This window comes from Lotus japonicus, chromosome 5 (assembly GCF_012489685.1).
Source record: "Lotus japonicus ecotype B-129 chromosome 5, LjGifu_v1.2".
Classification (NCBI taxonomy): domain Eukaryota; kingdom Viridiplantae; phylum Streptophyta; class Magnoliopsida; order Fabales; family Fabaceae; genus Lotus; species Lotus japonicus.
The window spans coordinates 67,312,207-67,329,758 of NC_080045.1; the positions used below are offsets into that span (position 1 = coordinate 67,312,207).

Genomic DNA, 17,552 nt, shown 5'->3' on the forward strand with positions numbered 1-17,552 from the left:
GGACAGGATTAAAAAAACAAACTAACAAATCCCTTGTCGAAGACCAATTCTCTACTTAATTTAATTAGGTGGGCTTTAACATACAACTCAATCTTGTCTATAGATGTTTTCTTTTTGATAAACCTTGTCTATAGATGTAACGCACGAATTAGACTCTAGATTTATCGTCACTTAAATACTTTTTTTTAAGTCATTTTACTTAAATGATGTATCAATCATTATAAGTTCATGAAATACTTTGATTAAACATTAATATGATTTTAAATTTTAAATTAAATTACAATAATTTTATACATTATGGAGATTTTATAAAATTGGTGAAAATTTATGAAAGTAACATAATAATTCAACAAATATAATCATGATATCCCCAAATATTAGTTCAAGTAGTAACTATAGGACATATGAGTTGGGTGAGAGAGGTTCAGGAATCAATTCCTGAATGATGCAATTTATCTTTCCGATTGAAAAATATATATATATAATCATGAAAAGTTTCATGTTAATAATTCAACAAATATAATTGACTAAATTTAAACAATAGGATTTATACAAAAAGAAAAATGTTATTCCTGAACAAAATGATTCTCTCAATCTCATGTAGAGGTGGTGGTGCGCTATATTATCGAATCATTACACACAACGGTCCGATGTAGAGGCGGAGGGAAGGTACTTGCAAAGACACTTCAGATCTGACCTTTAAGGGACTAAAAGAGATATGAACTGTTAGGGGGTCCGACCCGATAACTCAAGCATACTCGACCCATCAATATTCCAAGGTAAGTCATTATCCAATATGACAAGTCCACCATATGCATAACAATGCATCGTCACGAATGCCCCTTACTCTTAGCCTTGAAGGGTTGTGGACCGCTAGATATGGACAAACCAAGTTACTAATATTGCGCTAGGATTTTAATGTGTTGACCAAGTACTTGCTGACATGAGTCAGCCAACCACAGACTAATTACATGACCATGATTTCATGTTCCCAAATTCTCTCCTCCCCCATAAATGTAATTACCTGATTCACTCCCCCTCCATTATGTAATAGCACTACCGGATTAAGTATAATATAGGGAGACCTTGACTATAAACGAGGCGCCTCCATACCTAATAAGACATGTTCATTTTTACTGAGAAATTCCAAGGGCAATCTTTCAACATCTTACTGACTTTGTTCTTAGGGTTTTTTTTGTGAACAAGGGAAAAACATAAAGTCTTAGAAGAACAATAAGACAACAAATGAGTAATGCTTGTGAAATTAAACAGTTATATCATGACTCCAAACAATGCGTCGATACAAAGGTAACACCTTTCGGTTGTTCAAATTCAGCTCCTATCATCTTGGGCACATGCCTTGAAGCTCTTAAGCTTATCCTGAATCATAGGTATACACATGGGGCAAGCTATACACTAATCGTTGCGGGCCGACGACTCTCAGATATTGACAATTCATGCATCCTAATGTCTTGGATACTTGAACTGGGGGAAGTTGTTACGAAATAAAATGTTAAACGCGCGCAATGTGTTTTGACCCAACATCAACAACACCTATCACACATGAGAATATGACTCTAAATCAAGGTAATATCTTATATTTCCATATAGCATATGTTATGTCATGGATGATTCATCCCAAATTTAGTATACCTATAAATACACATTGGAGCGCACCTCAAGTATACACTTTATTTCTAATCTAATCCTTATTTCTCTCTCAGCTTTGTGACTTAAGCGTTGGAGTGCCTTACAAGTCTGATCGCTGAATTAATACTAGAAGACAAAGTCCTTCTTAAAGAGGAGTAGTTGGATGAAGCATCCCTCCATTAACATCATTCATTCCTTACTCTGCTCAAGTAATCTACTGTATAACAATATGTAAAGCAAATTTGTTGGCAATGCCACCAATACATATGAGGTTAAGCCAATGCATTAATTCATTGGATATAGTATATATTTAGTCATTTTCAAATTAAAATGAAGAACCAACACTTGAAATATAATAGTACTGGCTATTTATTAATCAGTTGCAACAATAATAAAGAAAAATACCAGTCTGTGACTGTGATCTTCATCTTACTAGTAAATTGACAACTGGGAAATCAAATATTCAAATCCATGGATGCCTACCCTCTCCTCTCGGTCCCTTTCTAGAACCATACCTTTAAGTCTCAGTGTCCACGCCTCCTATCCATCTCTAATCTTTAACTTCATATCTATATTGCCGGCCAATAGTAGGCCAAATAAATTGACTCTTATAATATATACAATGATGCATTTCAAAACCCAGTGTATAAGAAAAGAAAAATTCATAATCTAAGCCCCATCCCCATACATTTCTTGTCACTAAATTGGTCAATAATGCACAACAAATTTTAAATGCACATGCATTATTCCACCGAATTTGCTACCTGTTGATGTTGCCCTCCCGTGTTCTTCAATCATCTGTCTCCATCTCAGGAGCATGGAAATCTATTCATTTACGTACCTTAGAATTTTATATATCTATATCACAATAATTATATATATATAAATTATTTTTACACACACATTTAATTATAATTTACTATTTTTACCACAATATAATTGGACAAAAAAAACAAGGTTGAAAGGTATGATTGGATGTTTGTATAAAATTGTTTACCGTTACACACTATCCATGGATACTAAATTTGTCTCTTTTTATTTATGTTGTTTTAAGCATAATGCTTACTTTGTTTTTTGGTAACAATAATGCTTACTTTTTGATACATAGGTTATGTCTAGAATACATAATAGTGTATGGTACATAATTGCTTAGAGTTACAGAGAACAATCAACATGGGAGTTACCTCTGTTAGCCCTCAAATTAAAGTTCATTGGTGTTCTGCCTTTCTAATTCCCAGTTCCCACATTACCAAAGAAGATATCATTACAGTCGTTATCTGTAGAGTGTAGACAACCAAAAACTGGTGGCATATTACGGACTTACAGTTTGTGGCGGTTATAAACAACCAAAATCGCTGTTTTACATTTTTTTTAAATGTAAGCAGATTGTGGCGGTTCAAACCACAAATCTGTGTGTACGTATAGAGGATGCCAGTTATCTGCTTATGTCCATCTACACTTTTTGATATCATTATGCAGGATTACCTAAAAACATTCATGGAGGAAAAGCAACAAATTCACAACATAAATATATCATTTCAGAAAGTTCAGCACTACAGAAATAAAGGCATAACTGGAAAACCCCATGTCCTGATGCAATCCTGCTAGACCTCAAGCAGGATTAACTTAGAAATAACTATCTATTAACTAGGAAGTTAGAAACAAATACACTTTTTATCTATAAGATGTTTTGATCATCGCCATTTAAGATCAATGAATGTCTTAGTGCGCTGACCGTGGAACGATATATTAGTCTCGACCGTGGGATACCTTAGTTAAGACTAAAAATGTTGACAAATGTTTTTGTAATTTCAAAAACTTCTAACACCCCACAATTTCACTTACTCTCGTAGGCGCTGATAGAGACTCGAATGCTAAATGGGGAATGGGCTTAGGTAAGCCCAAGATATGGAAAGTTTATGAGAGGAAGAGAGGGAAGGGTGCTGAGGTGTCCAAACCCACATGAGGAAAGAAGGAATTAGTTAGTAAGTTAGTATATAGTATGATGAGGTGTGGTGTGAGAACACACTCTTGACTACTTTTCTGTTATAGAGAGAGAAAGAGGTATCTTTCTTAGGGAGGTAGCCATTAGAGCTCCTTTGGGGTTGTTAGAGTTTTCTCTAGCAATACACTTATCTTTACTTCTGTAATTCTCCTTCTACAATCAATATATAATTCAATTCCAGTCTATTCTACTCTATAATTCACTTTTCTGTTCCAAACATCCATCAATTGGTCCGACCTACCGGATCTTCATTACGCCGGAAAATCAGTTTCCGTAGATGCCACCCAAGATGACTGATCGCATGGAAGCGTTGGAGACTCAAATGGGAACGGTGACTGTGACGCTGCAAGAGCTCGCACATCAGTTGCAGCAGCAGAACTTGGTTCTGACTGAACTGAGCAAGCAAATGGGGAAGAAGGTAGTACACGATCTCGATGGGGAAACTTCAACCGGAGATTCCAGCCTTGGGGAATCGCGACTCGCCGGGAAGAAGGTGAAGTTGCCAGTATTTGAAGGCGACGATCCAGTGGCTTGGATTACCAGAGCGGAGATTTACTTTGATGTGCAAGGCACTCCCGATGCACTCCGGGTGAAACTCGCTCGACTGAGTATGGAAGGATCGACGATTCACTGGTTCAACTTGCTGATGGAAACAGAAGATGAGCTTTCTTGGGAAAAGCTCAAGCGAGCGTTGATCGCACGCTATGGAGGGCGACGGTTGGAGAACCCTTTTGAGGAGTTGTCGACGTTGAGGCAACGAGGAAGCGTGGAGGAGTTTGTCGAGGCTTTCGAGCTTCTGTCTTCTCAGGTGGGAAGGTTACCAGAGGAGCAATACTTGGGGTATTTCATGAGTGGGCTGAAACCTGCGATCCGACGACGGGTGCGAACCTTGAATCCCAGTTCGAGGATGGAGATGATGAGGATCGCGAAGGATGTAGAAGATGAACTAAAGGAGGAAGACGATGAAGAAGGGAAGCGGGTGATAAGGAAAAACGGGTTCGAGCGTGCGGGTCGAAACGAATGGGCTGGGTCAGTTTCAAATAAGAGTGGGCTTTTCAGTAAAGATCTGACCCGTTACAAACCAAGCGGGTTCAACCAAACCCGATCCTTAAGCACACCTGGATCCCAAGTGAATTCGTCGTCCTCAATGAACTCGACGGCGAGAAAAAGCGACGACGACCACCGTGCAGGTTCGTCGGAGCGGTGGTCAGGGGTCAGAAGCCTCCGAATGAACGAAATTGAGGACAGAAGGAGCAAGGGGCTGTGCTTCAAGTGTGGAGGAAAATACCATCCCACTTTGCATAAGTCTCCCGAGCGTGCTATGCGAGTGTTGATCCTGGGAGATGGGGAAAGCATGGATGATGATGGAGAGATAGTAAGGCTGGAAGAAGAGGCTGAGGAGATCGAGGAAGAGGAAGTGGTAGAATGTAAAGTAATGGGTTTTGGGTTGTATGGGGGAGTACCAAACGTTGAAGCTGGTTGGGTTGGTGGACAGTGTGGAACTTCTTGTCCTCATAGACAGTGGGGCTAGCCATAACTTTATCTCTCCCAAGATAACTTCAGTTCTGGGCTTGACCATCACTCCAATTACCACTAGGAGCATTAAATTGGGAGATGGGCATAAGGTGCCAACCAGAGGCATCTGTCAGGGCATCAAGGCAAAATTGGGGAACATTGAGATCACCATTGATGCATTGGTCCTGGATTTGGGAGGTTTGGATTTGGTGCTTGGGGTATCCTGGCTTCGTACACTTGGGGAAGTAATCATGGATTGGAAACTCTTAACAATGCAATTTGTCCATAAAGAGAAAGTGGTCAAGTTACAGGGAATCAAGGGCAGAGACAGTTCCAGCAATCTTCATTCCTTCTTGAGTGACAATCAAGGAAGAGAACAACTGGAATGGTGGAGACCTCAACTACAATTGGTTGAAGCAACGAAAGAAAGCCATGAGGTTCCCCTGGAATTGAAGGGTGTATTGGCAGAATTTCAAGCAGTTTTCCAGAACAAGATTCAGTTGCCCCCTGTCAGGTCTAAGGTTCATCAAATTACCTTGAATCCTGAGCATGGGCCAGTCAATGTTAGGCCTTATAGGTACCCTCATCACCAAAAGGAAGAAATTGAGAAGCAAGTTACTGAACTCCTTGAGGCAGGTATCATCAGACCTAGCATGAGTGCTTTCTCAAGCCCTGTCATACTAGTCAAAAAGAAGGATCAAAGCTGGAGAATGTGTGTGGACTATAGAGCATTAAATAAGGCCACAATTCCAGATAAGTATCCTATCCCTATTGTTGATGAGTTGTTAGATGAACTGAATGGAGCAATCATGTTCTCCAAGATTGATTTAAAATCTGGATATCATCAGATTAGAGTTCATGAGGCTGATATAGCCAAGACTGCATTCAGGACTCATAATGGTCACTATGAGTACCTTGTAATGCCTTTTGGCTTGATGAATGCCCCAGCCACTTTTCAAGCCATTATGAATGACATTTTTAGGCCCTACTTGAGGAAGTTTGTCTTAGTTTTCTTTGATGATATATTAATTTATAGTAGGAGCTTGCTGGAACACCAAAAGCATTTGAAACTTGTCCTGACAAGGCTGCTATCTAACTGTTTTGTAGCTAATCAATCAAAGTGCAAGTTTGGCTGTGCACAAATAGATTATTTGGGGCATATTATATCTGGTGATGGAGTGTCAGTAGACCCTGAGAAGGTCCAGTGCATTGTGGACTGGCCAGAACCTAAGAATGTGAAGGGAGTAAGGGGATTTCTGGGTTTAACTGGCCATTATAGGAAATTTGTCAAGAATTATGGGAAGTTGGCAAAACCTCTAACAGAATTGACCAAGAAAGATAATTTCCATTGGGGTGAAGAGGCAAGGCAAGCTTTCCACAACTTGAAAACTGTCATGACAAGCTCTCCAGTTCTAGCACTTCCAGATTTTAACAAGCCTTTTGAAGTTGAATGTGATGCAGCTGGCAGAGGCATCGGGGCAGTTCTAATGCAACAGAGACAACCTATAGCTTATTTCAGCAAGGCATTGTCTCAGGGAAATTTGGCCAAATCAGTCTATGAAAAAGAACTAATGGCCTTAGTTCTTAGTATACAGCACTGGAGACATTACTTGCTTGGCAAGTCTTTCATTGTGTATACTGACCACAAGAGCCTTAAGCATTTCTTGCAGCAGAAGATATCTTCTCCTGACCAACAGTGCTGGCTAGCCAAGCTCTTGGGTTACCAGTTTGAGGTAAAATATAAGCCTGACCAGGAAAACAAGGCTGCTGATGCCCTTTCTAGATGCTATGATGAGGGTGAGTTTGCTAGCTTGGTTTCTTTTCCTTTGTGGGAAGACAGGAAGAAACTCCTAGAGGAAATTGCGTCTGATGACTACATCAAGAAACTGTTACAAGAAGTCCAGCAAGATCCCCAAGCCAAGCCTGGTTTTACTGTCAAACAAGGGGTGCTCTTATATCAAGGCAGGCTAGTCTTATCACCTACATCCCCATCAATTCCATGGTTGCTGGAAGAATACCATAGCTCACCTACTGGGGGTCATTCAGGGTTCTTAAGAACTTACAGGAGGCTGGCTGAAACCCTATATTGGGTAGGGATGCAGAAGACAGTAAGAGACTTTGTAAGGGCTTGTGATATTTGCCAGAGGCAAAAGTACAGTGCCATGTCTCCAGGAGGGTTACTTCAACCCCTACCAATTCCCAATGCTGTGTGGGAAGACCTCTCCTTAGACTTCATCACTGGTTTACCCAAGTCTAAGGGTTATGAAGCTATCTTGGTGGTGGTTGATAGGCTTTCTAAATACAGCCATTTCATCTTGCTCAAACATCCCTACACTGCAAAGTCCATTGCTGAAGTTTTTGCCAGGGAAATAGTGAGGCTTCATGGCATTCCTAACACTATCATCAGTGACAGAGACCCAATCTTTGTGAGTCATTTCTGGACTGAATTGTTCAAGCTGCAGGGGACCAAGTTGAAAATGAGCTCCTCTTATCACCCTGAAACGGATGGCCAGACAGAGGTTATAAATAGGTGCCTAGAGAGCTATTTGAGGTGCTTTGCTTCTGAACATCCTAGGACTTGGTCTTTGTGGGTTCCTTGGGCTGAGTTTTGGTACAACTCTACTTTCCATTGCTCAATTGGTCAAACTCCTTTTGAGGTGGTCTATGGCAGAAAAGCACCACCCATTATCAGGTTCTTGGCTAATGAAACAAAGGTAGCAGCTGTTGCTTTGGAGTTAAGTGAGAGGGATGAGGCTTTAAAGCAACTCAGGGCACATCTACAAAGGGCTCAGGAGCAGATGGTTAGCTATGCTAACAAGAAAAGAAGGGACTTGAGCTTTGACAAGGGAGAGTGGGTGTTCCTGAAACTCAGGCCCCATAGGCAGCAATCTGTGGTCAAGAGAATCAATCAGAAGTTGGCAGCTAGATTCTATGGTCCATTCCAAATTGAAGAACAGATTGGAGCTGTTGCCTATAAGCTGAAGCTTCCCCCGGAGTCCAAGATCCACCCAGTCTTCCATGTGTCTCTTTTAAAGAAGGCCATAGGAAGTTCTCAAGTTCAGGGAGAGTTACCAACAGAATTGGAAGTAGGAGAAGCTACTGACATTTATCCTGAAGTAATCTTAGGCACGAGAAGCATCAGACAAGGAGACAGAGAGGTTCCACAGAGTTTGGTCAAGTGGCAAAACAGTTCTGTGGATGATGTTACATGGGAAGACAATGAAGTCCTAGCAGGCCAATTCCCAAACTTCTGCCTTGAGGACAAGGCTGTTTCTAAGGGGGAGGGAGTTGATAGAGACTCGAATGCTAAATGGGGAATGGGCTTAGGTAAGCCCAAGATATGGAAAGTTTATGAGAGGAAGAGAGGGAAGGGTGCTGAGGTGTCCAAACCCACATGAGGAAAGAAGGAATTAGTTAGTAAGTTAGTATATAGTATGATGAGGTGTGGTGTGAGAACACACTCTTGACTACTTTTCTGTTATAGAGAGAGAAAGAGGTATCTTTCTTAGGGAGGTAGCCATTAGAGCTCCTTTGGGGTTGTTAGAGTTTTCTCTAGCAATACACTTATCTTTACTTCTGTAATTCTCCTTCTACAATCAATATATAATTCAATTCCAGTCTATTCTACTCTATAATTCACTTTTCTGTTCCAAACATCCATCAGGCGCTATACTGCAAAAATGAAGACATCAGAACTTCGCTATAGCCGGTTATTTTGCTGATATGTAGTACGTATAATAATACTATTTACCATCCAAGATGCTTTTTACACAGTAGAATTTACCAGTTACAACATTTAAAGGGGAAACAACTTGCTTACATTATTTCAAGAGATGTAGGTGCTGTGACAGATTCGAAATTATGATATTTATGTCAACAACTAAGCCAATAGTAATAAAAAAAATTACTAGCTAGCATGCATGAAGCTATTTACAAAGACCACATAACTTTGAGAGAGAGTAATTAAAGCTTCTCAACTCCAAGAGGCAATGTTAGATGAATTACAAGTATAAATTGTCTCTAAAGATGAAACTTCAGCAAGTGCTTGTGTTGTACTGTGGCTTTTTTCTGAATGTTGGTCCACCACGAATTAATTACTTTGACCTACTCCAACGAGATTCCTGTTTATCCAGCTGCATAACTCATAACTGGCTCCAAAAGGTTGAAAATCAAGGACATTTGATTTATCAGAGTAAATAGAAAAGACCACAGAGCAGCCCCTGTGTCTATAGCACACCAACTTTGAGACCATAGCCTATTTATTTATTTGCCCAAACTCATGCAAGAGAACATTTATTTCATTTTTACCTTTAGAATAACTATAGCACTCGCTAATCAGAACTCAGTATCTTCTGGTGGTTCTGAGTTGTCTTTTGGATAAAACTTTTCTCTGACTCAAATTTCTATATATATTTTTTCCACCAGTTAAATATTGTCATATCATTTAAAAAAGTTAATACTTGGTGTACATGGATGAGGTAATTATATATGAACTTATATGAATGTTTTTTAATTAACATGACAAAATTTAATTGGCGGGACATAGAAATGAAATAGTACAATTCAGTGACAGAATTTTTTTACATGTATGTAGGGCATCCCCACAAAGCCTTATGCAACTTGCACACTGCACAAAGGTGAGCTTCTATGAGTGTAATGTAACTACATGTGTGTGTATATATATATATGCACTTGCACTAGAAACAACCACAAAGTCTTCTCTTTCTTTCTTCTTAGCCATGGATCTTTTGCAACTCTTATGTCTCTTTCCCTTGCTATATTCCTTTTTTTGCCTTTTCAAGATGATTCTTCAACGTAGAGGCCAGTCATGTTACATGTTAGCCTATGAGTGTTTCAAACCGCCAGAAGATACTATTCTTGACACAGATTCAGCTGCAAAAATAGTCATGAGAAACAAGAACTTGGGATTGGAGGAGTACCGGTTTCTCCTGAAAACCATTGTCAGCTCTGGGATTGGGGAGCACACTTACTGCCCCAGAAACGTTCTTGAAGGGAGGGAAGAATGTCCTAGTCTCAAAGACACCTATGATGAAATTGATGAGATCATGTTTGACACTCTTGATAATCTCTTCAAAAGAACCGGTTTTTCTCCCTCTGAGATAGACATCCTCGTGGTCAATGTGTCCTTGTTCTCCCCTGCTCCTTCTCTCACAGCTCGCATCATAAACAGGTACCATCATCTCAAAAGTTTATACTGTTAGGTGAAATACATGAATAGTGTTTTTATATTATATTTCTAACACCTTCATTCACACAAGAGCATACCAGGCTTGAATGGTGTACAAAAGAATCGAATTTTTACTACTTTATCCTATAGACTATGATATTATGTTAGTAAGCTCTCTCGAAAACTTAATAGTTGAAGACATATGAATAGTTTTTATATTATATTTCTAACACATTTCTTCACGCAGTAATCTAGTAGTCTTGAAAGATGAATAAAGGAATCAAAATCGAGACAACTTTATCATATGGACTCTAACACCATCTTAAGAACCAACTATCCCACAAAGTTTAGGAAAATGTTAGCTAGACACTCAATTGTGAAGATATTGAGAGTGAGAATGAAGAAAAAAGGAGGTAATGAATGTAATTAATGTATAATGTGATGGGTACATAAGTGAGAGTAAAATAGTATATTGGCTCAATTATATTATGTGGATTGTCCGTACAATTGGTTGTCTACCCATCATAACTAAAAAGTCTAAAAAGATTGGCTCAAGATACCTGAATGATTTTTATATTAAATTTCTAACAGGTACAAGATGAGGGAGGGCATCAAGGCCTTCAACCTTGCAGGAATGGGGTGCAGTGCAAGTGTTGTTGCTATCGATATGGTGCAGCAGCTTTTCAAGACATACAAGAACTCCATTGGAATTGTTGTGAGCACAGAAGATCTCGGTGCACATTGGTACTGTGGAAAGGACAAGAAGATGATGCTTTCAAATTGCCTCTTTCGCTCAGGAGGGTGTTCCATGCTTTTCACAAACAAGCCATCTCTGAAGAACAAAGCAATCATGAAGCTGAAGCACATGGAGAGAACTCAGTATGGTGCAGATGATGAAGCCTACAGTTGCTGCATCCAAGTAGAAGATGATGAAGGTTACTCAGGTTTTCGCCTAACCAAGAGTCTTGTTAAGTCTGCAGCACAGGCTTTGACAGTGAACCTTCAAGGGATGGCCCCAAAGATTCTCCCAATTTGGGAACTGGTGAGGTTCTTTACTCTGTCTCTGAGAAACAGGGGAATTGCTATGTTTCTTGGCAATGGTAAAGTGAAAAGGGCCACATTCAATGTGTTAGGAGGAGGAGGGGGTTTGAATTTAAGGTCAGGAATAGAGCACTTTTGTGTGCACCCTGGTGGAAGGGCAGTTATTGATGGGGTCGGTAAGGGTTTAAGGCTCAATGAATATGACCTTGAGCCTTCAAGAATGGCACTTCATAGGTGGGGAAACACTTCTGCTGGTGGATTATGGTATGTTTTGGGGTACATGGAGGCTAAGAAGAGGCTCAGGAAGGGTGATAGGATCCTCATGATAAGCCTTGGAGCTGGGTTCAAGTGCAACAACTGTGTTTGGGAGGTGATGAGGGATTTGTCTGATGCTAATGTGTGGAAAGATTGCATTGATAGTTACCCTCCAAACACACTCAACAACCCTTTCAAGGAGAAGTACAACTGGCTCAATGATGAATTTCTTAACTTTGTGAGGTTGGATACTAGTAAGATGGTGTGGGATAAAGAAGAGAGAAAATAATTACGTATTTTAGTAAAATGAAAGTGATTTGTAAACATTCACATAGTGCAGACACCCGAAATATATTTATGATGAGAAAGTAAGAGAACAGACAAAAAAAATTGAGGTGTATGTGACATGTTTATATTGTTTAGGTGTCTAAGTATCATTACTAAAATTGGGATTGTGATAAGCTAAAGGAAAGGAAAAGAAAAAAATCAAACTATACAGGTTTAGTTGGGTCCTGTTTCCAACTTTTACAATATTTGTTTTGTTCATGTTTAATCAAACTTAAATATATCATTGGTCACAGGAAAATTTGTCAAGTGTAAAATTAATTTGTTGAGGTAAACTTCAAAACCCTGTGTATTATGCTATTGGTGAAATAAAGCTCATATCATTTATGTAGGTGTGTAATTATTTGTTCTCATTATTGGAGTTATAATTACTAGTATCATGTGTGCTGTCTTACTGCAACATTCTCTCTCTCTCTCTCTCTCTCTCTCTCTCTCTCTCTCTCTCCTGGTGTTTTAAATGTGGTGTAAGCAACTAGCTTGGTTGGTTTCTCATATTAAATTCTAAAACAATGGTTTGGGAAATTCCAAAAGGAGAAGAACATATTTGTTCTTACTTTGCAAGAAAACAGACAAAGCTTCTCAACTCTAAGAGCCAATGTTAGTTGATAAATTGTCTGTAAAATGAAACTTGAGCTAGCGAGTGCTTGTGTTATGTGGCTTTCTGTTGGTTGGTCCACCACGAATTAATTACTTTGACCTACTCCAACGTTTATCCAGCTGCATAACTCATTACTGGCTCGAAAAGTTTGAAAAATTCTCAGGGACATTTGATTTATCATAGTAAATAGAAAAGACCATATAGCAACCCCTGTGTCTAAAGAAGTGTTAGTAGTTGTTAGTGAGTTAGAGGGTTAGTTAGAACTTAGAAGGTTAATGAGGAAACTAGCCTATAAATAAGAGTGGTTAGAGAGCATGAGAGTCATCTTTTGTATCATTAGGGGGCATTTTGGTTTATAGAGTATTGGGTCTTTCTCATGGGTGAGTGTTGGGTCTCTCTCTCACTCTCTTGTATCTTTCTCTGATTCTCAAATTGGAAGTTAAGGTTTTCATCAATAATACTCCTATATCTTTCTGAGTTCTATCTTTGGTTAATTTAATTAATTAATTTACTTTAATATAAATGATAAATAATAAAATGTCCAACATGTAATGTAACTACATGTGTGTATATGTATATTAATATATATGCACTTGCACAAGAAACAACCACAAAATCTCTTCTTTCTTGCTTCTTAGTCATGGATCTTTTACAACTCTTATGCCTCTTTTCCTTGCTGTACTCATTCTTTTGCCTTTTCAAGATGATTCTTCAACGTAGAGGCCAATCTTGTTACATGCTAGCCTATGAGTGCTTCAAGCCGCCAGAAAACACGATTATTGACACAAATTCAGCTGTAAGAATCCTCTTGAGAAACAAGAACATGGGACTGGAGGAGTACCGGTTTCTCCTGAAAACCATTGCCAGCTCTGGGATTGGGGAGCACACTTACTGCCCCAGAAACGTTAATTCTTGAGGGGAGGGAAGTACTGTCCTAGTCTCAAAGACACCTATGATGAAATTGATAAGATCATGTTTGACACCCTTGAGAATCTCTTCAAGAGGACTGGCTTTTCTCCAACTGAGATAGACATCCTTGTGGTCAATGTGTCCTTGTTCTCTCCTGCTCCTTCTCTCACAGCTCGCATCATAAACAGGTATTGTGAAACAACTATCATAAAAGCTTAAACTTTGTAGGAGATAAATGAATAAGGTTTATATTATATGGAAAATGATTTGGAGACAAACCCATGAGATACTCAAAGTGAGAAAAGAGAAGGTTATATATAATTGAGTTAATCATCAAATTAGTTATTGTACTAAGTTTATAAGGTTGTTCGATATCAGTGTCTTCTTCGAAAAAAGTTTGGTCATTATCCTTGCAATTGTAGCCAATTTGGTTTTGATCCTCACCAAAAAGCAGAGCTCCGGCGAGAATGCTGAGCTGAAGCACATGGAGATAACTCAGTTTGGTGCAGATGATGAAGCCTACACTTGCTGCATGCAGGTGGAAGATGATGAAGGATATTCAGGTTTTCGCCTAACCAAGAGTCTTGTTAAGTCTGCAGCTCAGGCCTTGACAGTGAACCTTCAACGGATGGCCCCAAAAATTCTCCCAGTTGGGGAACTCGTGAGATTCTTTACTCTGTCTCTGAAAAACAGGGGAATTGCTCTGTTTCTTGGCAATGGTAAAGTGAAAATGACCACATTCAATGTGTTAGGAGGAGGAGAGGGTTTGAATTTAAGGTCAGGAATAGACCATTTTTGTGTGCACCCTGGTGGGAGAGCAGTTATTGATGGGGTTGGTAAGGGTTTAAGGCTCAATGAATATGACCTTGAGCCTTCAAGAATGGCACTTCATAGGTGGGGAAACACTTCTGCTGGTGGATTATGGTATGTTTTGGGTTACATGGAGCTAAGAAGAGGCTCAAGAAAGGTGATAGGATCCTCATGATAAGCCTTGGTGCTGGGTTCATGTGCAACAGCTGTGTTTGGGAGGTGATGAGGGATTTGTCTGATTCTAAGGTGTGGAAAGATTGCATTCATAATTACCCTCCAAACACACTCAACAACCCTTTCAAGGAGAAGTACAACTGGATCAATGATGAATATCTTAGCTTTGTGAGGTTGGATACTAGCAAGATGGTGTGGGATACGGAAGAGAGAAATTAACTACGTAGTTTAGTATATAAAGAAAATGATTTATAAACATTCGCATAGTATAAACACTCAAAATGAGACATGAACATAAAAGAAAAAATAATGAGGTGTACATGACATATTAGTATTATTTAGGTGTCTAAGTGCCATTATTATTTGGTAAAGTTCGGGTTGTGATAAGGTAAAGAAAAGGAAAGAAAAAAGAAAGCTCAAAATTTTGTAAGTTGTGTCCCGTTTCCAACTTTTAATAGTATTAGTTTAGTTCATGTTTAAAGTTAAATATGTAATTAGTTAGAGGAATATTAATTTAAGTGTAGAATTAATTTGTAGAGGTGAACTTCAAAACCTCTTGTGTTTATGCTATTGATGAAATAAAGAGATCATATCATTTATGTGGGTGTGACATTATATTGTTCTCATTATTGGGTTATAATTACTAGTATCATGTGAGTTGTCATACTGTAGCATTCTGTTCACTCTCTCTTTTTCTGGTGTTTTAAATGTGGTGTGAGCAAAAGCATGGTTGGTTTCTCATTTAAAATTCTAAAACAATAGTAGTTTGGGAAATTCCAAAAGGAGAAGAACCAAACACAAATATTTGTTCTTACATTGCAAGAAAACACACAAAAAGGACATGAGGAAATTAACTAGTTTTCTCTCTTACTTATGGAGAAAATACACCAGCTACAAGTATATATATTAACATCAGTATTACTAATACACAAACATACAAACCGTTCAAACATCCAATATATAACTTTTTTTTCTTCTTAATATTATCCATTATTTCTTTCTCTTCTTTTCTCACTCTAAATGTCTGATATCTCATTGTTATATACACATTTCTTCATTACTATTCCATTTGGATTCACACACATTCATAAAAATAAGAATAGTGAACTCTTAGCTTTCAAATTTTGTTTTTGAAATGTTTGAAACATGAAATACGAACTTCGTGCAAAATTGCAAATTACTATGGTTTATTACTTGCACATGAGGTGCAGTGTGTACTCAAAATCCCTCATTACTGCCATACGGAAAGATGGTAGAAGCATTGATTGGTTCCTTCGTCCTTAGCCACTAGCCATCAAGAAAATAACAGTAGAAATTGTCATAAAGAAACTAAAGTCAAGTTTGCATGACCCTCTGGCACATTTATTGCTTTAATTTGTGGCTTCTTTTTCTTTCTTGTTGATTTATGTTATTATGTACATGTACTCTTATAAGGGAAAAAAAAGACACCCACTTCTCTAGCTAAATCGCTATATATATGTTGTGACATGTAATTTGGTTAGCAACTTCACACGTCTTGACTTTTAAAGGAACATGGATGGGGAATTTAATGGCTTTTCTTCTCAATAGGTGTTTCATGTACTGGTTTGCCCAATCAAAATTCAAAAGGCAGTAGCTACATGGCCCAATTGGTGCTGACCTTAATTTAATAGTTAAAAATGTTTATTTAGTTGTAAATTCAATTTTATGAGTTGCATTCTTTTCCTTCTGAGACATTTGATCTTCCCAGTAGGTAGTACTAATAGATTAAAAATATAAGAGAAATTTAATATTTTAAAAAATAAAATAGTAGCTATAAGTAATGGCGACACATGCGAATTATGATGATTTTTAACCACTATAGTCTTTAAAGTATCTAACGGTTCCAACAACAAAATTATCACAAAATTGCATGTTTATTTTGTGGAGGTTTTAAAACTAAACTAAACACTTCGTGTTTTCTTAACATTATTTTGGCGCGCAATTTGTGAATATGTTGTCCCACCGCCACAAGAATGCCTATTTATTCTGCGGAAGTTTTTTAACCCTTGTTAAATGTGCATGTCAGAAGTGTATAAGAACTTTGTAAGTAACTTATTGAGAATAACGATAATCAATTATAATATAAAATATGAAACGTAGAATTTGTGGAGAGGTGTGAGGACTCGATCGTGGGAAACCATTATCACCATTTGTCCCACTTAAATGTGGTTTTTAACTGAGAAAAGAAAGAGAACATTGTGTTAGGTATATATATTGATCGAGCTAATTAAAAGCTGATTTAGGTCGTACACACATGAAATTTCTTAACTCTTTTAGGATTAGCAGCAAGACCAACAATATAGTGCATGTTTGTTTGTCCATGTTCTCAAGTGATCACACAGACATTCTTTTGGTTGATATAGATTCTTGCTTCTACGTTTAAAGCATTCAAGTGTATGTAACATGGGTTTGGATATACATAAACTGATTCCCACACACATGCGCTAATACACATTACTTATACAAGAAACATAATTAAAAATTATGAATATATGTGTGTACTTATATGTCTCCGAATAATAACTCAAGTTGTTCGCTACTCAAACCAGCACAAAATTGCGTGTTTATTTTGCAGGAGTTTCAAAATCCTTGTTAAATGTATTTCTTTTTACTTTTTATATTTAGTTGTGGTAAAAAACTGTTAAACACATATGTCACAACCCACACATATGGTCAAATATCGAGATCTAAATAGATATAGAGGATTCAAATTAATTGCATACACTTAATAATTTTAGATTGGGCATGATTTTATCTAACCATGCCAAATTAGTTATTGATCACATAGATTATTTGTGTCAATGATTCATAAACTAATTAGAAGCATCAAGCATATATATAGCTTTTTATTTCTAAGTTTGAAAAGAAATGATTCATAAAGAAAATACAAGACAAGACAATTAAGGCACCACCTAACCTAGAGATCCACATGTTCTTTGTCACATTTAACAAACACAAAACAAAAAGTGGGGATCTCATGGACGGTAATAATAAATATTGCAGAAAGGCTACATGGGCTAAGATGTCTAACAAGTAACAAC

The 17,552-nt window shown here is 38.0% G+C and overlaps 1 protein-coding gene and 1 pseudogene across 1 annotated transcript; both read left to right on the forward strand.

Annotated features, from left to right (window-relative positions):
- The first annotated feature begins 9,870 nt into the window (after positions 1-9,870).
- On the forward strand, positions 9,871-12,326 carry LOC130721475 (3-ketoacyl-CoA synthase 19-like). Its single transcript, XM_057572274.1, has 2 exons — positions 9,871-10,361; positions 10,950-12,326. The coding sequence occupies exons 1-2, from the start codon at positions 9,910-9,912 to the stop codon at positions 11,941-11,943; spliced, it is 1,446 nt and encodes a 481-aa protein (XP_057428257.1). The 5' UTR covers positions 9,871-9,909; the 3' UTR covers positions 11,944-12,326.
- Positions 12,327-12,948: 622 nt separating this feature from the next.
- Positions 12,949-15,062, forward strand: LOC130718873 (3-ketoacyl-CoA synthase 19-like; annotated as a pseudogene).
- The last annotated feature ends 2,490 nt before the right edge of the window (positions 15,063-17,552 follow it).